Genomic DNA, 23273 nt, shown 5'->3' on the forward strand with positions numbered 1-23273 from the left:
TGGTAGTGTTTGGATGAATTCATTGCCAAGGTCAATCACAAGATATCTCTTTTGTTGGTAGAGTTGGATGAATTCATTGCCAAGGTCAAACCAATGAAGATATGCTCGCTTGGTGGTAGCATTTGGATGGATGCAGACAAAACTACACACTTCTTATTTTAGACCAGAATTAATACTTTCCAGCCAAAGTAAATAGTTCTTGCAAGCTGGGGCAATGAAAAATCTGGTGGCATGTGTTTTTACTGTTGCTGCAAATTACATGTAAAAGAGGCATGTGGGTTTATGACAATGCTGTCGTCAATTTGTATGACCACTCGAGTGCATTTGTATGGCTGAGTATATATATATAGAAACATTGTATATTACAATGAAATTGAAATGACCAGCATGAAAGGAATAGACACAAAGAGTGTAATTGTTTATATACAGGGGTCTTATTAATTGAGTTGTCTACAGTTGTGTCTATTCCTTTCACACTGGTCATTTGAATTTCATTGTATTTCAATAGTACACATACAGGCCCAGTTATATACATATATACATGTGATAGTTATCCATGAGTCTAAATTATAAATTTCATTAACTCTAGCATATTTTGTGTGTTTGTGTATGTTTGTGTGTGTGTGTGTGTGTGTGTGTGTGTGTGTGTGTGTGTGTGTGTTTTGTAACACTTCCTGGGCTTCCCATGGTTTGGCTGTTAGATCAACAAAGGATCAGAAAGGACTGGCGTCATAAGACCATCAACATTCGAAATAAACAGGTTTTGTCTCGATATATGTGGCATAAGAGTACGCACTAGGCTACTGTCAAGATAGTCAACTTACGTAAGACAAAATTATTTATTAAAAAATTTATCAAATATGAAAAGGTAAAAAATGTATTAAATAACTCAATATATAAAATGCTATTCTTTGTTGTCGTACCATTATTATTGTAAGCAGTTGTACATGAACAATTGCAATATATTGATTTTATCGCCGTTCACACAAAAATCAAATATCTTGACATCATGTTTTGACATGATATAGACGAATACAAAAGCAGCCAGACTCAACTTTGAGGGCGTTGTACACGTTCCCACTATGCTTTGCAGCAGCCTTCGCCACGTCGCCTAAGCCGCCATATTGCAGACTTCACCTTCGTCCGTAGTCGTTGATACTTCAAAATGAACGTTTTTCGGTTAGTTGGAGACTTGTCTCATGTTGCGGCTATCATTATCTTGTTGCTGAAGATATGGAGGACCCGGTCATGTGCAGGTTTGTATAATTTTTTTTCAATATTCCCCGTGTTTCAGTAGGGAAATTTGTAAATAATCGCCCACCGGCCGGTAAAGTTGTCCACCGGGCGAGGCATGACTTCCAACGTGGCGTCTGCAAAGCAAAGGGCCTCAATCGTTTGGATAATTTTGCCAATGATAGTTTCGATTGTATGACGGGTTTTTTTTCACATATGATTAAAAATTGTCGATGATTATCACCGTTGTGAGTAGGAGGTAAAAATACAGGGTTTTAGTACGAGTGTTGGTGTACTCGCAATCGGACTTTCACTGATGACCGACCACGGACCAGCTGTTCTGGTCAGTACATTCAAATGAGCGTTCCTCGCAGCAGTCATTGACCAAGTATGTGATCTGCGACACAGATCATATAGTACATCAATGTATGCCGTGGTTTAGTCTTACACTAGACATCTATCCAACGTGGCACTTTGAACGACCAGCAGTCATTGTCGTTCGATAGTAACCAGGAGTTTTAACTTTCCAATTGAATAGAATTATATTATATTATGATAGGTAATAAAACACAAATTTGTGGGGCACACACACATACATGCGTTTCGATTTAGGATTAGAAACATTAAAATGCACAAATCATTGCTAGTGTGAATAATATGGACAAACCCCTCATGCAACTGTTTTTTGCGTCTGAGTGTCATCCTATATGTCGACATAGCAGTGGGACATCTAATCTTTTGACATTTACCTTTCCGGGATGTCCTCAATGAATGAATAACTAAATAAAGAGTTATTCTTTGCATTGCAGGAAATGACATTAGACCCCTTCACCACTAAAGCTCTAAAAGCAGTGGTGAAAGTTAAATACACTTAATTATGTAAATTGAAAACTCAAATTCACCTCCAATTTGCATGCACACCTTTGTCATGCAGAAATCAAGAGTCTAAAGTACCAACACAGTCAATGACAATTATCCTAATTTCAGATACTAGTATCCCGATTATACTAAATTACATCTCACTTTTTATTGCCTGCAATTATGCGTAATTATTTTATCATTGGCCTATCATCAATATTACATGATTTTCAGGAGTGTTTGTAGAAGAGATTACTAATAGTAGAAAACTCATATGACCTGAAAAAAAAAGTATCTGTCAAGCAGTGCCCTCTAGAGAGATAGTCAAATTTTGTTGTTGTGAGTCAAAAACTGTCATTTCTTGTGAGTCGCCACATAGTAAGACATAGTGGAACACCAAATTTTGGTGTGTCCTGTGAAATTGTGTGTGTCAATGGCACGTCAAATTGGCTTAGAGGCCACACTGCTGTCAAGTATCTAACAACATACTACTTTCAAAGGCTAAGCAGTAAGACAGTGCACAAGAGAATAAATGAATGAATTAGAAAGTCAACAAGTAAATGGATGAATGAAGAGAAAGTCTCTAAGTCTTTTGAAATACAAATACATGTAAAAATGACTACACACTGTCTATATGTAGAATCCAACTATAATGCCAATAGTGGGGATATAATTAGTTGAAATTTGACGTATGAAATCATAGACCCTCCTGGTGGGTCTATGGTGACAATTAACTGATAATGTCCTGTTTTTATCAACATTAGCAACTGATTAGCAGTAAACTATCACCAATTGTTTGACTACAAGTCTAACAAAACATTCCCAGGGTTTGGCATGGATGTATCTCCCTAATACATCCATGGGTTTAGCAACAAATAGGTAGTTTGTCAAGTTCAACTATGAACGCTGTGTTTGCTGGGTTATCACTCAAGATAGATATGCAGCTACCCTTCTTTGTTACAGAATGACCCCTGACTGAAATAAATGCTTGGACATATGTGTACTTACAGGATGCAAATATGTACAAAATAGTGTCAAGTTCAACTATGAAGGCTGTGTTTGCTGGGTTATCACTCAAGATATGCAGCTACCCTTCTTTGTTACAGAATGGCCCCTGACTGAATTAAATTAATGCTTGGACATATGTGTACTTACAGGATGCAAATGTGTACAAAATAGTTTCACAATGTGTGTTCATTAGTGTGCCCTCTTATGATAGCCAATTTTTGTTTGTTGTGAGTCAAAATGAGAAAAACTGTCATTTCTTGTGAGTCACCACATAGTAAGAGATTGGAGAACACCAAATTTAGGTGTCAGTGGCACTTCGAATTGGCTTAGAGGGCACACTGTTCATTATACAAGTATACAAGAATGTACAGTGCACTCTAATAGGATTGGTGTAACAGATGGTGGAAATGAAAACAGAGTATTTACATATATTTATGTTGTCACAATAGTTTGTATTAAACCTGTACATTTTATCACATTATCAATTCAGTACAATACAATTTTATTAGTTTCAATGTCTGCCAGTAAAAACAATTAAAACATGTGTACTATAACATAGATTGCAATATGTGTATGACATTTCATTTTCAGGTAGGTGATCACTCTGTTGAGACATGTTTTACTGTAATAAAACCTGTACTGTATATGGACATGTAATATGTACATAAACACAGCATTGCTACCACTCACTATACCAGTTAGTACTTCTGTTATTGACCTTGCATATCAAGGCCACAGAAGTATGTACTCAACACAGTTTCTCTTAGCCCAGAGACACATACATAGTTTCACAGGCTAGCATAATGTGGTTATTATCACAGGCTAGCATATTGTGGTTGTTATCACAGGCTAGCATAATGTGGTTATTATCACAGGCTAGCATATTGTGGTTAGTATCACAGGATAGCATATTGTGGTTATTATCACAGGCTAGCATATTGTGGTTGTTATCACAGGCTAGCATATCATGGTTGTTATCACAGGCTAGCATATTGTGGTTGTTATCACAGGCTAGCATATTGTGGTTATTATCACAGGCTAGCATATTGTGGTTATTATCACAGGCTAGCATATTCATCAGCCACTCATCCACTACTCTGAGCTGGTATTCACAAATTACTAGTTGTTCAGAGTGTGTATGACAAGTAGTGATATGTATTTTATTATATTTTAAAACTGTACTAGCTATAACTTGAGTATTATTTTTTTTCAATCAGATGTAGATGTATTCTTTTGAAATTTGTTAGAATACCAATAATTAGACACATTATACATGTTAATTAGAGGTTGATTTATCCATAAGTAGAACAGTAACAACATAATGATCATCTTGGGGAACTGATTTTTATGGTGTAGACCCAAAATCAATTTGATTGGATTTATTTTACTATACCATATTATGAGTGCAACTACACAAATACATGTATGTTTAGCCACAGGTGATACAATACAGTTCAGAGTTTACAATATTACTATTCTGTCTAACAAAACAGTTTTGCAGCTAGTGCAGCATAACAAAGCAAGGAACAGATGTTCATTGTTTTCCATTATTTTCTAACAAATCAGATTGAACCTATGGAAGAGTATCACTTTATACCCAATGGCAATTCTTAACTATATTGAGACTAAAGCAGGGAGTAGGTAAAATCTACCACAATTCTCCCAATTTGTTTGGGGACCTTTCAGACACATTGTCACCACTGTTTGTATTGAAATAGTGATAACTTTTGTCAGATCTCATCCTTACACAAGTGTTAGAATGGAAACGCAAGGAATTGAAACTTTTTGAACATGACTATGTAACCATTGGCGACATATCATTATTCTATCGATGTCTAATATTTTCAATTTTTTTTTTTTATGTTGACAGGTGTATCTGGAAAGAGTCAGATCCTGTTTGCAATGGTGTTTTTAACAAGATACCTAGATCTCTTCACTAACTTCATCTCTGTCTACAACTCGTCCATGAAATGTCTCTACCTGTTTTGTTCATTTGCAACCGTGTATTTAATGTTTGTCAAGTTCAAAGCCACTTATGACAGTAATCATGACACTTTCCGTATAGAGTTCCTAGTTGTACCTGTTGGTGGTCTGGCATTCCTTGTCAATCATGACTTCTCACTCTTAGAGGTAAGCAACTAATTTCTTGTTACATGTGGTACTTAATGTGAAGTCCCGGTGATAGCATGGTTGGAGTCGCTGGCTGACAGTCCTGCTGCTACCACTTTATTCCTGATTGGCTAAAGACTCTCGTCAATTCTTGAATCAATTTGATTAAAATTTTATGTGGTGAATGTGGCTTGATTGTCGCCATCCCACTGTGGTGATTCACTCCCGGAACAAAGCTAGAAATTGAAGGAAATTGAGGTAAATAAAAAAATTAAGCCTTTTTCACCTCGTCAGATTTTAATCAGATTGCTCTTGAATCACACTTGTGCCATGTTTTAGATTGGCACCTGGGTAGGACATAATTGTTCAGTGGTGATGTAATGTGTTGTGTTTATTGCCAGCAAGGACTGTTTCTCCCCAGTGAGTTAAGAAAGTCTGATGAAGTACCATGCCATGTATGTCTTTGTTAATGTTAACTTATTGTAGTAATTACACTGCATTGTATATAGTGTTGTTGTGGTGAAGCACTTAATAAAACATATGCATGTGTATTACTGAGTGTTGTTGAAGCCAACCCTCCCTGACTGCCTCCCTATATGTATCTATGTATGTACTGTTCATTGTGGCCAGGTAATATAATATGTCACAGTGTTGATTGCGATTAGACGCCAATACCTGATTGACACGAGTAACTCTTTGCTATGGAAATTTAGACTTGTCTGTCAACATGAGAATAACTTTGTTTTTTGTGTTGGACACTTTCAGATCCTGTGGACTTTCTCCATCTACCTGGAGTCGGTAGCCATCTTGCCTCAATTATTTATGATCAGTAAGACTGGAGAGGCTGAGACAATTACAAGTCACTATCTATTTGCCCTTGGTTCTTACCGTGCCCTTTACATTATCAACTGGGTCTACCGCTACTATACTGAAGGCTTCTTTGATCTTATTGCCATCGTTGCAGGCTGTGTACAGACCATTCTCTACTGTGACTTTTTCTATTTGTACATTACAAAAGGTAGGTGGTAATTCTACTTGTTCCATATAACAAAAGTTGGAATAGGGAACTTGCAGTCCAAACTGAGCATGCTCAGATGCAAAGAACTATGGGATATCTGTAGCTATTGATAGAATAAACCTACCATGGTCAGGGTAACTGTGACTACATTATTTGTGGTTACTGACAATGTAACAAGATTGTTTACAATAGTGGTTGATTCATCATATTTCCCAAGATGCAACATTCATGATATTCAAAACAGCAGGTTTGCAAGTTCCCTATTAACCCACTGAAAATAATATTTCCTGAATATTCATCAGTTAAATTTAAATTTTATTTAATTTTAAAAAATGAATTGGTCGTGAAATCATGAACAAGCAAAGTACACCCGATGTATTTCTGTGTCAACTTTGTGACAGCGAGTCCCACCATATAGAAAAGTGATGAGACTTTTAAAACGTACAGTAGTCATGGTTGTATTCTAGTAACTTGGTCATGAATCATTATCAAATGTATTTATGAATAACAAGTCTATAAACTGGCCAATCTTTTGATTGTGAGCGTGGGTATTTTGTTTAGTTATTCACCCTTCATATGTAGAGTTACCATTTTACTGCACAGCACTGTTGTCAATGAACTGTTATAGTATGTATCTATTGCATATATGAATAACCATGTTGTAGAAAGGGACTAATTTATTTGACTTGCCCTCTGTTTTTTCTCTTACAGTTCTTAAAGGCAAACAGTTAACATTACCAGCATAAATGAAAGAAGACCACTTTGTAGTCACAGAAGTACAGCTACCAGCTTCTTATGTAAAGATAATAATAAAGATGGCCACCTACCTCCATTTGTACAATATTAGTCATGTATCAAGTACACTGACTAAATAATACAAATATGTGTGGAGAGTCGAGATTGCTTTTTTTTTTCTTTGAAGGCCATGTTTTATAACAAGAATATATTTTTTGTCGACGAGAAAATTTTAATAGAATATGTATAAGTACAAACATATGTTATAGCGCAAGTAAATATGTTATCTCGCCACTTTGTTTTCTAATTTTTGACTTCAACTTTTGACCTTTGCACTTTGACATTTAACCCCCTACCACCTTGTTCATGTTGATGTTGTTTACTAAATGAATTTGTATTAGTGTTATGTGTAATACATAAAATAAGGGCTGATCTTGGCCACGGAAACAGAGAGGGAAGTTGATTTGTAAAGTCTGAACTACTGATGTTGTATACCATTGCATACCTCAGCAATCCAAGATCTAAGCATAGACTTTGGAAAGAGAGAAGTTTTCAAAATTTGTTGAGTAATGGTATACATGTACCAGTGTACATACATTGGTACTCACTGAGTATGCTATATGTTGTAAATGTTACAACCATTTTCACATTCTGAGTACGCCCTCAGATAGGTCACAGTCAGAATTGACAGTTAATAACAGTCGGTTCTTCAGATATCAAATCAACTTCTCTTCCTGGTTTTATTTCATTTCAGAATTTCAAATTCGTCTTGGCTTTTATTTTGTAGATTACGTGCGCACACCCCAGCATGTCGCATAAGTTTATATGGTGCTCCAATGTTGTAGATAAATTTGGAACTACATGTAGTATTTGTTTTTATGTGTGTCTGAACCCCCCAATACCCCATGCAATGTTTTGGACTATTCTAGGTGATATTTTGTAGCTGTCTAAATCAATTTTCAATGTCATTCTTGTATTTATTTTTAGTATTCAGGGTTGAGCCCAGTTTTAATCTCTGGAGTTTGTTTAAAGTTTATGTTACAGGGATCTAAAATATCAAGGCATGTCACGTCAAAAAAAGACACAATGTCATTCACATAGTCTAATACAAGACTTTGTCTCAATAAGACAACAGTCTCTTAACCCAGTAAGACAAAAATCTGGCACATATCTCACAGTGAAACATCATCATTTTTTGACTCAGAAACCTGACTGATGGATAAGCCGAGTAAAGAAATGGGAACATTTGCTGTATAAACTATCAGAAGTGACTACATTTGGTTTACGTATGGTAGGGAGATTTATAATAGTAAAACATTATAAAAACAGTAATGTAAAATTTATGGCAGGGTTTTGCCACCCATGATAAACACACTCCACTTGGAAGGAACTTGTGTATTTAGTCAGTTATCTGGTCATTTCTATTCAAAAGATATGTGTTCAATAAAACATTGTTTTTTGTTTTTTTTTTACATTCATTGATATTTTAGTAATTTCCCTCAGTACTTAGAAATTAGATTATTGGAAGTAAATTGTGGTAAAAGTAAGAACTTCATTATTCATTTATTTCATTCATTGTTTCATTTTGTCATTCTATGTAGGATCATAAAACATCTCTGTACAGGCAAACAAAAATGTGATTCAATTTTTTAAAAACTTTATGATGGCAAATCATTTGTTGTTGGTCATTAACACAATATGAATATAATTGATAAAGTATGCCAGTGTCCCTATATATATATATATATATATCCATGTCTTCCCCCGAACTGTTATAAAAATGATCAAATGTTATATATATATCTTAACATCTACAGAATCAGATTAGCCAATATTATATACCTGGCTTCTAGTGGTTATTCAATTTGTATACTGTATGTAGATTTGACATTGTAAGTTGACATTTCTAAAGACATTGATTAAAATTGAATCCAGTGTTAAGTGCAAAATTTGGTACTTGGTTGAACAAGGTTTTCGCTATTAATTTAGTTGAAACTCTTTTTACCCATAGATGAATCATAGTACGCTATGTTGTGTAGTTTCTTGTAGTTGTCTGCTCCGACCCACCAAACTGCGTCCTCATTGAAAATCAAAACTGTTATGCGTTCTTGAATGCCATTTAGTATTTATGGATGCTTTAGCAACGAAAATTGCATTTCCTAGAAAGGATTGACAAGTTTCAGTGGGTTTGTATAGATATGATTTGTATCAATACAATAGCCTATCCCAATGTGATTTTGTCTAACATCTTGTTCCGTGCAGTTTTTGTTCAGAATGAGTGCTTGCAAGGAAACAATTTCATCAATTTTATTGCATGTGAGGGGTTCTGATACAGGATTTTGTACCCTAAATAACTTTTGAAAGTTGAGATGACCTGTAAGACATGATGTATTCTGTATATCCATTTCATCTGTAGTCTGTAGAATTTTTGATTAGTAGATACTCATCAAATAACAAATAAAAAGTCTATTTGATAACCATGTGAATGTGTTTGTACTTTGTGTGTGTACCTTACTCAAGTGCTATAACCATGTGAATGTGTTTGTACTTTGTGTGTACCTTACTCCAGTGCTATAACTATGTGAATGTGTTTGTACTTTGTGTGTGTACCTTTCTCCAGTGCTATAACTATGTGAATGTGTTTGTACTTTGTGTGTGCCTTACTCCAGTGCCATAACCCTGTGAATAATGAGTATGTACTTTGTGTGTGCCTTACTCCATATAACCCTATGAACGAGTCTGTACTTTGTGTGTGCCTTACTTCAGTGCTATAACCCTGTGAATGTTCTCCCCTAACCAGAATGAGTCAATGAATGACTTCACCTTTACCAGACCTTTACTTTCCAGCTCCCTACAAGAGCGCCCTCAACGTGCCACAAGATCATTAATTTCTGTCAATTCGATGTATAAAAATTACAGTTTCACGTGCCTTACTGCTATAGAACTTAGAAGAACCGGGCTGTTTAAGGGATAAAAAAAAAATACTCTCGTTGGCAAGAATACCACTGAATGAGTCGTCCAGTGCCAATCAAGGAGTGGGCGCGACAGAGTGCGAAGCCACGTAGGCAACTCGTCTGGATGCCAACTGTGGTCAAAGTCTCTTCAAGAGGAAACAATAGTTATGGGGGCAATATTTAAAAGATTTATTTGAAATATAGAGAAAATGATATTAGTAATCCACAAAATCGCGAGAGAACAAAAATCAATTAGTCGTTCTGCACCCTATGGTTGAAAGGGCCGTGTCCGGCCGACGCAGTGTGCTTTGTGCATGCAGAATAAAAACAAAGGTTTTCTTGTGGTAGCTGTAGAGGGCGATATGTAAATCAATATCCAAAATGGCCGACGGTGGTGAAGATGATGTGGACTTCGAAGATGAAGTAAAGAATTTCATTGATTCCGAAATAGGAGACGATGTGAAAGCACTACCTAGGGTAAAGGGATTGCTTAGCCAACTAGCGGAACAAAAGAAAGCTCTTGAAGACCAGGTAAATTAAATGAAATCGCAGAAGGAAAATGCGGCCATAGTATCGAAACATATTGTACTTACTTGGAGTTTTGTTCTTCATTTTGTAGACAGTTTGCTATCTCAGTAGCCTTCAGTATCGATGTATTTCATGAAGTCCAACGAGTGAGATTTGACATAGATTATAAATGCTAAAGACATTGTAATTGTATGTCTGGGAATGGATACGGTTTAGCGTCCAGGCTATCCCTGCGTGCATGGCGAGTGTAGGTGCGTGACTCCATTCCGCTGACTGTCACTCCCCCCCCCCCCCCCCCCAACACACATATACTCTACAGGCATACAAAATCAAGACTTAGTGATATGTCCAAGCTAGCCCAGTTCAAGACTTTTGCACATTTTTTCACTGATGCACTGAACAAGAACTAACTTACCAAATATATTTGTATCACACCTCAGGTTGATGTATTTAGGGAAGCCACCAAAATTAGAGAAAATGTGTGGAAACTTCCATTAACTTTTTTGATATATTCTAGTGTTTATCCTATACCAGATTACTTGAAGTAAAGTGTGAATTAAGTTATTAATTTGTACTTCCAGTTATAATCTGTAGCCAGCTGTGAAGGTCCTAATCACATTTTCACTTCCAGTTATCTGTGGCAAGCTGTGAAGTCCCAAACAGAATCCAAGGAGTTTTACACGATGCAGAGTCTGCAGTGGCGCAGATGGAAGCTCTTTCAGCCAATGAAAAACAGATTAGAAATGACATAACTAAACACCTGACCCAAGCTCAACCAATCATGGATGGACTAGCAGAATTGACTAATCAAGTGAAAGAATTCGAAAAGTTTATGAGTTATATGAAATGGGTTGAAGAGGTTGAACAATTAAGGTACAGATGAATTTTAATATGATAGCTATTTTATTTGTTTTGGGCAAATGCAAGATGCATGCTAGCTTTAGTTAAAAATGTTATAGGAATATCTGAAATAGATACAAATGCAGATAGTGGTGGAAACACCTGGAAGTAATATAGATAAACAGTTATAAAACTAATATGTAAGTTGTCATATTTATTCAAACATTTATGAACTTTGATTTTTGTCTCTGACATTTCTTAGTCTGTTTTTTTTCAACCTCTCGATTAGTTTAGTGTTGTGTATTTCATTGTCATGGTATAACACAAGTAAACATGAAGATAAACATCCACCCACCCCAACACACACACACACACACACATACACACACACACACACACACACACACACACACACACACACACACACACACACACACACACACACACACACACACACACACACACATTCTTTTACTACATTCATATATTGTATGTCATGGATTTCTGGAGTATTACTCAAGTAAAGATTTTACCAATCATTTTGCCTGATTCTTAAATGTCTGTATGTACACAGTTTCTTTATTCAGTACAATTGAGTTTGTAAATCTGGTTGTGTTTATCTCTACAATATCATACATCTATTATGAAATCTAACCTTATTGACTGTGATGTTAGTACATCTATAAACTTACACTGTGTATACCACTAGTTTCCAATCTTTAGTCTTGTTATCTCAACACAGTCAATTCCTATGTGTTGTAGAAGTATATATGTATCCTATTCTATCTATCTACTTTTTGTTTTCACTCAGTTCGGAGATCCAGGGCTCGCTATTGGTCAATTCAACACCATTTCAATTGTTCCACAGCTCAGACATCCAACAGTCACTAGTAGCTAGTGCCATACCGAGTGCTATCGTCCATTTTGTTAAGATGGCTGAACTTAGTGAAGAATTACAGGGTTCATCTTGCCACCACCTTACAGACTTTGTCAATTCTACAGTTCTCTTCTGGTATAAGATTCTCAATGAAAAACTTTCAAGGTAAACTCGGTTGTTATTAAAGTGGCACAAGCTGAGTTTGTAAGCATATTTCTCCAGTGAAAATACTGTAAAGAAAACCATATTCCAGTATATTGTTAATGTTAATACATGTCTTCTATAACATTAACAATTGTCTGCTGGCATGTTTAGAACAGCTGATTACATAGTGTAGATTTCATGAACATTTTTTTATACGTACCATAAATTACATCATCGGATCGTTTATGGGCTATATCATGATACTAGGATTGAGTTCAGTCAATCGCAACTTTTAAATATGCAGCAAAAACTACACCAAAATATAGATAAACTATGCCCAAATATGGATAAACTATGTCCAAATATGGATAAACTATGCCCAAATATGGATAAATTATGCCCAAATATGGATAAACTATGTCCAAATATGTATGAACCCAGCTTGTGCCCTTTTAAACGTTTTACCTTTTTATATACAAGTGAAACTACGTTCACTAATGGTAATATCGATGCTACCTTCTAATACAATTTAATTGTCTTCGGGTGTTTTTAGAGCAGTTGATGTCAGTAGAGATTTCCTCTAAAAATATTTTATATGTATCATAAATTACATGATTGAATCATTTGTAAGTTATATCTTGATACCAAGTTTGATGTTCAATCAATTGCAAGTGATGGTCAAGTATTCTTCAGTAATTAAAATACTACAAATACCTTTTAAAGGTGTTGCAAATATTATACCCCAAAAATTTATGAACTCGGCATTTACCCATTTGAATGAAAACCCCAATTTATGTCATCCTGTTTTCAGTTAATTAAAGTTTGCGATTAATCATTTTCTCACTCAAACTTTACCACACAGGCATAAAATATCTCAAGGTTTAGATTTTTGAGTTTTGGTTCTTTGATGGTAGTATAATTTTATTGGTATTCCTGTGGTATGTCCTCAAGTTTACCAATTATGCAAAATGAGAAGTAATTATCTTATCCAAGATTTTGTTCAAAACTGCAAATGACTAGATTTGTGAATCAAAAAATTGACTGATTTGTCACGTAAAATACTGAGATTCATAAACGATCCTAAAATGTATTATGAATATTATCATGTAATATTTAATTTCCCTTTATTCTCTGACAGTGAATTTGAAGAAGTCCTGAAAGGTGTGAGATGGCCATTTATAGTTTCTACTATACCTGCTACTCCTGTACAAAACCAATCTGAATTAATCACCAAGATGGAGACCTTATTTGGTCAACTTCTAAAATTACAGCTTCCGTATCCTTTTTGAGTTGTAGATGTAAGTGGTAGAGACTGTGCTGTGCTGTGCAGGGCTGTGCTGTGCTGTGCTGTGCTGTGCTGTGTTGTGTTGTGTTGTGTTGTGTTGTACTGTACTGTGTTGTATTTGATTTGTGTTGTGTTATGTTATGTTGTGCTGTACTGTGTTGTGTTTTGTTGTATTTGTGTTGTGTTTTGTTGTGTTGTGTTGCGATGTGTTGTGTTCTGCTGTGTTGTGTTGTGCCTTGCTGTGCTGTGTTGAGTTGCATAGCATTGCACTGCATTGTGTTGTTTTGCATTGCATAGTGGTGTGTTATACTGCAGGACTCTTAAGCTGTCAAAAAATCAAAATCTCTTTTGATTAATGATTGAAATATAGCATTGAGATTGGTTCCTTAACCTTTGACCTCAGTGAGAATCTCAGCAGTGATGACAAATCGACATTAGAATACGCTGTATTACCAGGATGTAGACCTATAGTACTACCAATGCAATTATTACTGAAACCACTCAAGAAGAGATTTAAATATCATTTTTATGGCAAGAAACAAACCAATGATACTAGTAAGGTAAGATGATCATTTCATTTAAAGTGAATTACAAACATGACTCGATGGCGTCCAAGTGTTGAAACCACTAGACTTGCACTCTACAATAGTAACTACTGGTAGTGTTCCCCCAGTGATGGGAAAGGAAAAAGTTAGAGATTAGATTATATACTCTGTGTGTTCAGAAGTAATTCTAGTTTGATTTCAGTAAAAGTTTTTTTATTTGATTCCATACTTAGTTTATTAATGTTGTTAATATTGCAGCCAGAATGGTATTTTACCCAAGTGTTGAACTGGATACGTGATCATGCTGACTTTTTAGACAAGACAGTTCAACCAATGCTGAACACAGCAGGTTTAATGAATCTAGATGCTAGGGTAAGTGTTTTTATGCACGCACACACACTCACGTACACGCACACACACACACACACACACACACACACACACACACACACACACACACACAGGCATATATGCAACATGCGTGTGCACACACACATGCACACACAGAGACATACACATACACACATACACACTATGGGTTCTGGAGAGTCATTTCATGATTTTATATCAACTAGAATTACTCATCAAGAAACATCAAGTTGATCATGAAATATGTTTTACACTGAGGGGAATAAGCACTCAGGAGTCATGAATATTAATTGTGCAACCATATTATATTATTAAATATATTATTTCTGCTGACACCCATGATGCAATAGCCCATAGCAAAGATACCCTACAAAGGCACAAGATCAACTTGATGCTTCTCTGAAATCACAAATAATTGTGTAGGTAATGTAAAATCATGCAATGACTCTCCAGAACCCATAGTTTATGAAAATTTCTCTATTTTTCTGGAGTGGTGTTTCCCTTTAACATTATGAACACATATATTTTCACGCAGGTTGAATTTATTCGTGGATTAATGTTAGTAATAACAGCTAAATTATCCCACGATATTCCTGAACTGCTGTATGATGAAAACTTACTATCACATACCATTGAAGAAGCTTTATTGTTTGACCGTGAAGTACGTAGTCTCTATGGTTACCCAGCCAGTCAGCCAGGATGTCTTCATGTACTGACAGAAAGTGACTGCTTTGAGAAGTGGTTGAATGTAGAAAAGAAATGTAAGTCAGTTAATTGATAATTTACTTAAGGAAGCATATCAGTTAACTTCAAAGTGCTATACATATACTACAGTCAGATAAATAGTCATGAATAGTCATTGTTCAACTAATACATATGCATGTATGTTAAGTGCCATGGGGTAACGGTGGACCACTGCTAGTACAGTGAAGGTGAAATAGTTTTGAGTGTGGTATTTCTTGTTAATTGTGTGAAATTTATGTGATGTGAAATCATGAAATGACAAGAACTTAAAGTTTATGAAAATACAAAGTTTTTATTTCCTGGAGATTTCCTGGAGTGGCATTCCTCTTTACCCCATACTACCCCCCCCCCCCCATCCATTGTAGTGGTTTGATCTATCCTATAGAAAAATAATTAAGAATGGAATAAATAATGACACACATAGGGGTTGTAGGAGGGAATGTTTTGTTGATTGAATTCTTGGGATATGTAGTAGCATTTTACCTCATACTAGAGGGTAAAAACAAACAAAGAGTCGACTCATTCTCACATGCTTACAATAATGTTTAGCACACAGAGGAGAAGTCCTAGTGTCAACCATAAATAGTCGAATTGTTATTTTCATGATGGTAATGGTAATGGTAAATATTCTATTTCAGATAACAAGAATTTGACAAGATCTAGGGTTCAAAATTGACCAGATCTCATGTTTGTTTTGTTTTTTAAATCCTACAGTTGCTAATGAAAAGATAGAGAGTTTGTTGTCATCTCCCAATGCCTGGACATCTCAATATAAAGATATTAGTGATGTAGATGAACTCAAAGTACCAGAGAGTGGTGAAAACTTTATGACTTTGTTGTCTGTAATAACAGGTATGTGTTACAGCCATGACTGTGTTGTCAGTTATAACAGGTAGGTGTTACAGCCATGACTGTGTTGTCTGTAATAACTGGTATGTAGTACAGCCATGACTGTGTTGTCTGTCATAACCGGTACAGCATATAGTTCAACCAACCAACAAAATAATTTGCTTCTAAAAATGATTAGATATCATTCTCTCAATATATGTTTTCATTCAGCCAATGAAAACACAACTGACCTAAGGGGCCTTGTCACTTTGAGTCAAAAGATGAATAGTGACAAAGCCCTTATGTTAATTAGGTGAGGAGTATTGTCCAGCAGAGTGAAGACAAATATTAGATGTCAAGGTAATTTTACTGTCTTTAGCTGTACCTTTGATTAAAATGTGTATTCCTTATTTACTAATATATCAAATTGCCATTGTTGTATTGTCTTCATAGATCGTTACAAAAATCTTCCCTTTCCTAATCACCGCATTCGATTTCTCGAACTTCAACTTGATTTACTGGATGACTTCAGAATCCGACTCCTTCAAGTCAAGAAAGAAGAGTCTAAGACTCCACTAGGGAATAACTATTGTGCAATAATGAATGCTGTCAATTATGTCATTGTAGAACTTCAAAAATGGGCAGATGAATTGGTGAGTATAGCGCCACCTAGTGACATAATAAAGAAATTCCTTTGTTTTTAGCAGTCTCACCAACATTGAGGTGTTTTGCTTTCCAGTAAATAGCTTTACATGTATTACAGAAACAAACACTTCATCCTTCATCATATCTTAGCATCTATGAAACTTAAGCTTCAGTCTTACATCCACTCTGTGTATAGTAGGTGAAGCTGATTCTAAATGTGCAAATGTAACCACAGTATCTGAGAACATAGTACTGGTGCTCCAGACATAAGTTTTAATTTTGTGCCAGCTCTACTCAGTCCATGTATGTGTATACAATGAAACTTATGATGAATTTCATTATTTCTTCATGAAGACTTTGTCCAATCTTTATAGTATTTGCCAATAGAATTCTTGCAATATCGTGGCTATTTTTTTTTTTTATACCATGGCAAGTTTCTGATCTGTGAATTTGATATGTTTTCGCTAAATCTTATGATATTATTAACCATGTAATGACTTTGGGAAGAAGACATTTTTGTAGTAAGATAATATTTTAGTGGCCTGTGTCTTTTTATTAAAAAAATGTTATCGTCTCTTCATTGTAATTCTGTATAGCACTTCACCATTTGAATATAATTTCATGACTGTCTGTTTTCTGTTTCCCACAGTTTTTCTTACAACTGCAATATTTCAAGATGGCTCACCAAAGCTTGGAGAGTTTTGACACAGCCTTAGAAGAAAGCATGGCTTCTACAGCTGCTACTGACATGAGTACAATGACAATGAAAATTGACGATAGTCAACTTGATACCATGGAAGGTACAGTGTTTGATGACACTATTAAATTATACCAGATACTACGTGATGAGATGGTCAAACACATTGCCCTGGCGATCGTTACTGATGTGAAAGCCATGAGTCGTCAATATCGACAAGAGAAGTAAGTTATATATACTATATATAAAGTATGTTTTAGTCTAGTTGCTATATGGTATCATTACCATTTACATTACTCTAGAAGTGCTGAGATACATTAGATGCAATTTAAAATTCATCCACAGCCACCCACACAGTCATTAACATCATGTCTTTGTTAATCAATCACAAAATTCTAATCAATAACACAGCCCCCTTATAAAGTTAGTGTTTATTGGGGAGTTATGTAATCTCCAAAAAATAGTATATTTGTAAGCTCAGGATGCTACTTATACACTGTTTATGTAACTATAACAATTTGGTTTCACTGATAGGATGAACACCTTTTTGTGCTGATTGAGGGACTTTGACCAGATGTGGTTTAGTTAGAAACCCTGTTGGCATCCAAACTAAGTATGTTTTGGCCTAACCTTTTAAATCTGACACCCTGGTTTTAGGGAGTAGAAACCAAGCCCTTCAAGGATTAAAGACACTTGTCAGATTAGGATTAGGATTAAAGTTTTAGTGAACTAAATGGTTATCTGACAGAGCTATAGAAAAAAATTGGTCTAGAACAAATACAAGATACTATGATAGTCGTAATAATTGCTTCAAAAAACTAGATTCCAATAAGGTAATGTCACTACTACTACTAAAATGACTGATACTATATTGTGGTGAAATTGATAAGATAGTCGTAATCCAAGACTGTGGGATTCAAAAATTGGGGTTAAAGGTTAAGACACGTATCCACTTCTAGGTTTTATACATGTATACAAAGAAATTACTGAAGATGCTCAGTGTAATGTGCAGTAGAATAAAACTATGATAAATACACTTGGGCACTGACTTGAAGAGATAGTGTGGGAATTGGGTTAATAGCAAAGGAGGTGAGATGTAGTTTGAATGGGTAATGTAAAGCCATGTGAAGACTGGTATGCGATAGGTGGGGGAGAGGATGAAAGTCCAGAGTGACAAGCATTTTGGCACAATATCTTAACTCCTATTTGTCTCAATGGAAACACAACTTGACGTAAAATTAGACTCAGTGCAAGTACAATTCAAATCATGTAGTGAGTAATGTGAGACTCACCCAAATAGAATTACCCTTCTGTAAACTACATTGTACACTTGAATTCCAAACGGTTTTATGAAGTAAATGATTCATATTTCATTTTAAAATGAAAAATAATACTGGTTGCAAAATTCTAATAAAACATTCATATACATTCAGTCATTTTCACAATCCTGTATAATTACTATTACAAGTACAAGTAGTTCTGAATCAAAAAACAAACACAAAAGTATCCATATTTACAATATAGAGAATCAAGGAGACAGAGTCCCATAGTTAGCCTGTAAATCAATCCTATACCTACAGGGTAATGGTATACAACTACAATTTACAAACACTTTTATCATAGCAACCCACACACTAGGTGATGTCAAGATGTTTGCCATGTTCACAAACATTGTGATGTACTCGTACAGTTCACTCTATCCACTACAAATTAGTTGAAAGTTTAAAACATATATATTGTGAATTCAAAAAGTGCTGAAATTAATCTAATATTGCTGATCAAATAACAAATGTATGATTTGACTTTGTGTTTGGGAAATAGTAATCCTGTATCTGAAATAAACGTTGGACATTCCTCATATCAAGGATGATATGACCCCAGGTCATTGTTGTAATAGTCTAGCATATATTAAAGCTAAGTGCTTGCTATCTCATTTCATATATCTATGTATGTAGAACAGGATAGCAGTTAATACAGTATAATATTTTATTAGCTAATTCACAAGAAAGGTTCACAATACAGATACAGTAAGAAAACTCTTACCTGTAGGCTTTTCATAAGTCTAGTGCTACTAACAAAAAATATTTTAAAAACTCAACAACAACAAAAAATCTCAAGATATCAGAGATGATTCCATGCCATGTTAGCATATAGACTAGGTTTTCATGCAAGTGAATGTATAAACAAAAATGAACGGTGTACAGCTAAATCAAAAAATACTTTTTTAGATGCATTATGGGAAATGTGTTATTATTTCATTAATCACTGTTTAAAGGCCAAGGATTCAATCCTTGGTTCTCACATTAATGTTATCTTATCAGTGAAGGATTACATGGAATCATTTGCTTACTCTGGGCCACCTTTTTCTATATCTCTGCCAAACAACTGGTTTTTTTTTCACATCTAGGTTCTAATCCTAATCCAAACTGAGCCATTAAATAATCTATAGGATTATTTGTAAACACAGATAAACAAGTCTTGGTCATCCAAATCCATGCAGGAGGGATATCATTTTAATCAACCCAGATTATATATTTTCACATAGACAAATAATCCGACCATCCTTTGCATCAAACAGTGCTCTCGAAAACAAATTGTCAATATTACCTGTTAGTACATCATTCCACAGAACAGTAATACTTATGTTACAGTTATTGTGACTTTAAAAAGAAAGTGAAAAAAGTAACGTTTGTATTCAGGATCTGATCTTTACACTAATCAACTCTGATTTCCACTCTACAGGTGGTTTTCCTTGCCATCACACAAAGACTTCATAATCCTAGGTCTTTCAACATCAGCCTGTGAAATGTTTCAGACACTGAAAGACAGACTACATCATGTCAAACAACAAGTTTGTCTTTCATTGTTCACTACTGTATGGCAGAAAGTGGCTGAAGCACTCAATATATTTATCTATGAGGAGGTAAGCATGTAATTTACTATTTGTGTGTCTGTATCTGTCTGTCTGTCTGTCTGTCTGTCTGTGTCATACCAGTATTATGCATTTATTATGTATATACCAGTGATTATTTTTATGTGTGTGCATGTATACCATTGGTATTTGCACTGCATTACAATACTGAAAACACAACATACATGTATGCAAATGAGCACACATACAGTCATTTTCTATACACTAAATCATCTAAATGTGTCATTATATTGTTACAAATTTGTTGTTTTGGACAAACATGTAATATTAACTCCATGATTCACAAGTGCCAGTGTCCTTCATTCAGCATTATATGCACTCATGATGTATAATTGTGGTTATTTCTGCTCCACTTTCATTTGCTTTGCTTGTGAAAGTACACATACACGTACACGTACAGCGAACACTGAGTATACCACACGTGCAGTCACACGTTATGGGTTGTTAAATACTTTGTGTGAGTGCAATTATCAGCATTTATGGAATTCTTGCACTGCAACTGCAATTGGATGGAATAACATAAATAATAATGTGGTGTTGATGTCTTGACTATAAAGGGTCTATGATCTACCAACTGAATAGTACCTAGAACATGGCCAAGCTTTGAGAAGTTACACTGGAAATAGTGCAATTCTCATCTATATGTTTCTTTGACTCTCTACAGTCTTGGGAGCATAGCTAGCAGAAAGGGCTGTTTTGTACGTACCGATATCTACTGCATAATTGTACTCCAATATCCTTGCACTGTGCGCCCTCATAGACTACATAGGGCTAACCATTCATTGATGTATTACTGTGATGCTCCATGTTACTGCAATGCTCCATGTTATTGCGATGTTCCATGTTACTGCGATGTTCCATGTTACTGTGGTGCGGTGTTACTGCGATGCTCGGTGTTATTGCAACAGCCCACTAATTAATAATAATAACACAGTACAAAGATATTCGACTACAATTATGCAGTAGATATCCGTACAAACAAAACATCCCTTTCTGCTAGCAACGCTTCCAAAGCTGTATAGAGAGAGTCTGTATGTTCTATAATACATATACATACTAAGATGATTTAGTTAAAGTACATGAACTGTTTTATGCCTCTAAATATCATTTACTTCTCAATAGGTTATAATCAGTAATAGATTTAATGAAGGTGGAGCAGCTCAACTACAGTATGACATGACAAGGAATTTATTTCCAATGTTTGGTGAATTTACACAGAGACCAGATAATTTCTTCAAAGAGTAAGTAACAATGAGTACTCCTAGAAATGGTGGAAATTTTAGTGAATCTTACAGTGTGAACTGTTATGAAAGTTGAAAATGATTCTACACCCCCCCCCCCCCCCCATTCATTCATTTATAGTGAATTCACTATAAATGTATATATATAAAAAAATACATCAGAAGTCCCTTGAACATCTCATTTTTGTTCTTACCAACACTTATGTGTAGTACGAATTGTTCATTTCAGAAATCTATGTAAGTGAAAAACTCATTATTTTTAAACCGTTAGCATCGTCTTCTACCCATACCTTTGATAATCTAGTTACTGTATGTTGTTATATGTAGGACAAATTGTCATCTTGTACAAAAATCTACAAAAGTGGAAAACATTATATTCACATTGTTAGTATCATCTTTTAACTATAACTTCAATAATCTTGTTATTGTATATTTTTCATTTTTTTTAGTGTGAAGGAAGCCTGTATTCTTCTAAATCTGAACCTAGGGTCGGCCATCTTGTTACGAGATATTCTATTCCATGCACTACATGAAGATACATCAGATGACAGTCCAAGTCAACCCAAACCTAGGGCTGCGTTGAATGATATTGGTGTATACAGACTTACACCAGGTGCCGCAGAGAGAATGTTGAATTTAAGAACTGATTGGCCTAAATCATAATGACTTGAATCAGGTGTACCTGAACTGATTGGTCCAAAACATAGTGACTTGAACCAGGTGCACCTGAACTGATTGGTCCAAAACATAATGGTTTGAACCAGGTGCACCTAATCTGATTGGCCATGAGGACATGTTGAGATAATATCATTAACTGCATTCATGTTATAAATAGCTCTGCTGATAAAAATGTTCAAATACTAGATCCACAATAAGCCATTTTTTCATCTTATGGCAGATCTCACGAGATCCCGCCTGAGCCATTACATTCATAGCAACCACACATGAGGGTGGTCAAGCTGAAAGTGTCAAATGCTTAGCAACAATATTGTTCTCAACATCATCGCACATGGCCACGGTGAAAGCTTGACAACGATCACATGTTTGACAACTGTTGTTGCTAGGCATATTTGCATAACTTGCAAGATCTGCAACAAGACATAATATCCCTTATCACAACTTATTCTCAATAAAGTGTACAACTCCACATACAGAAAGATCTCAAAGTTGAATATTAAGACACTATTTATTACGAAAATAACATTTTAAAGTTGTGCAGTTGTCTGTTAAAAGTCAGTTCACAATGGCAATAGATCCAAAGAATGTAAAAATGAACAGCAGAGGCAGTTTTAACCCAAGAAGAAACAACAACAACTTATATTTTATGGTTAAGTTATTTTGAGAACTGTTTTATGCATCTTGATGAATTTGGTTGCTTAGTAACAGTTCAGTGAGAAGGGTTGTAATTATGACAAGTTTGTGATGTCAGATACCAGTTCATATATTATCTCAAGATTATGTTGTATTTCACTCCATCAACGCAACTTATCTTGTCAATGTGTCTTCCTCTGACTATTGCAGACAATATTTCTAAAGTTCTGCAGCAACAGCAAAATATCATCTGTAAATGTTATCTATGAGTATTTTAAATTACAAATAAATTAAAACTTTGTACTGCACCATAATACTATTGTAATGTTTGCAGGCTGCATTGTATGTTTTGTTTCAATACATTTATGGCAT

At 35.2% G+C, this 23273-nt stretch overlaps 2 protein-coding genes across 2 annotated transcripts; both read left to right on the forward strand.

Moving 5' to 3' along the window:
* The first annotated feature begins 1099 nt into the window (after positions 1-1099).
* Positions 1100-9435, forward strand: LOC144434786 (ER lumen protein-retaining receptor 2). Its single transcript, XM_078123285.1, has 4 exons — positions 1100-1256; positions 4970-5229; positions 5974-6226; positions 6938-9435. The coding sequence occupies exons 1-4, from the start codon at positions 1166-1168 to the stop codon at positions 6970-6972; spliced, it is 639 nt and encodes a 212-aa protein (XP_077979411.1). The 5' UTR covers positions 1100-1165; the 3' UTR covers positions 6973-9435.
* An 861-nt stretch (positions 9436-10296) lies between these two features.
* Positions 10297-23064, forward strand: LOC144435712 (RAD50-interacting protein 1-like). The gene is made up of 13 exons (XM_078124319.1): positions 10297-10446; positions 11075-11316; positions 12095-12325; positions 13443-13580; positions 13993-14149; positions 14393-14506; positions 15039-15264; positions 15962-16099; positions 16529-16728; positions 17370-17641; positions 20160-20340; positions 21472-21590; positions 22040-23064. The coding sequence occupies exons 1-13, from the start codon at positions 10297-10299 to the stop codon at positions 22251-22253; spliced, it is 2382 nt and encodes a 793-aa protein (XP_077980445.1). The 3' UTR covers positions 22254-23064.
* The last annotated feature ends 209 nt before the right edge of the window (positions 23065-23273 follow it).

This window comes from Glandiceps talaboti, chromosome 5 (genome assembly GCF_964340395.1).
Source record: "Glandiceps talaboti chromosome 5, keGlaTala1.1, whole genome shotgun sequence".
Taxonomy (NCBI): Eukaryota; Metazoa; Hemichordata; class Enteropneusta; family Spengelidae; genus Glandiceps; species Glandiceps talaboti.

Excerpts from the sequence above, each read along its gene's own strand:
- LOC144435712 (XM_078124319.1), top strand. The coding sequence starts at position 10,297 with ATGGCCGACGGTGGTGAAGATGATGTGGACTTCGAAGATGAAGTAAAG. Across the intron at positions 11,317-12,094 it reads GAAGAGGTTGAACAATTAAG|TTCGGAGATCCAGGGCTCGC; the intron begins GTACAGATGAAT and ends GTTTTCACTCAG. Across the intron at positions 15,265-15,961 it reads GTTGAATGTAGAAAAGAAAT|TTGCTAATGAAAAGATAGAG; the intron begins GTAAGTCAGTTA and ends TAAATCCTACAG.
- LOC144434786 (XM_078123285.1), top strand. The coding sequence starts at position 1,166 with ATGAACGTTTTTCGGTTAGTTGGAGACTTGTCTCATGTTGCGGCTATC. Across the intron at positions 1,257-4,969 it reads GAGGACCCGGTCATGTGCAG|GTGTATCTGGAAAGAGTCAG; the intron begins GTTTGTATAATT and ends TTATGTTGACAG. Across the intron at positions 5,230-5,973 it reads ATGACTTCTCACTCTTAGAG|ATCCTGTGGACTTTCTCCAT; the intron begins GTAAGCAACTAA and ends GGACACTTTCAG.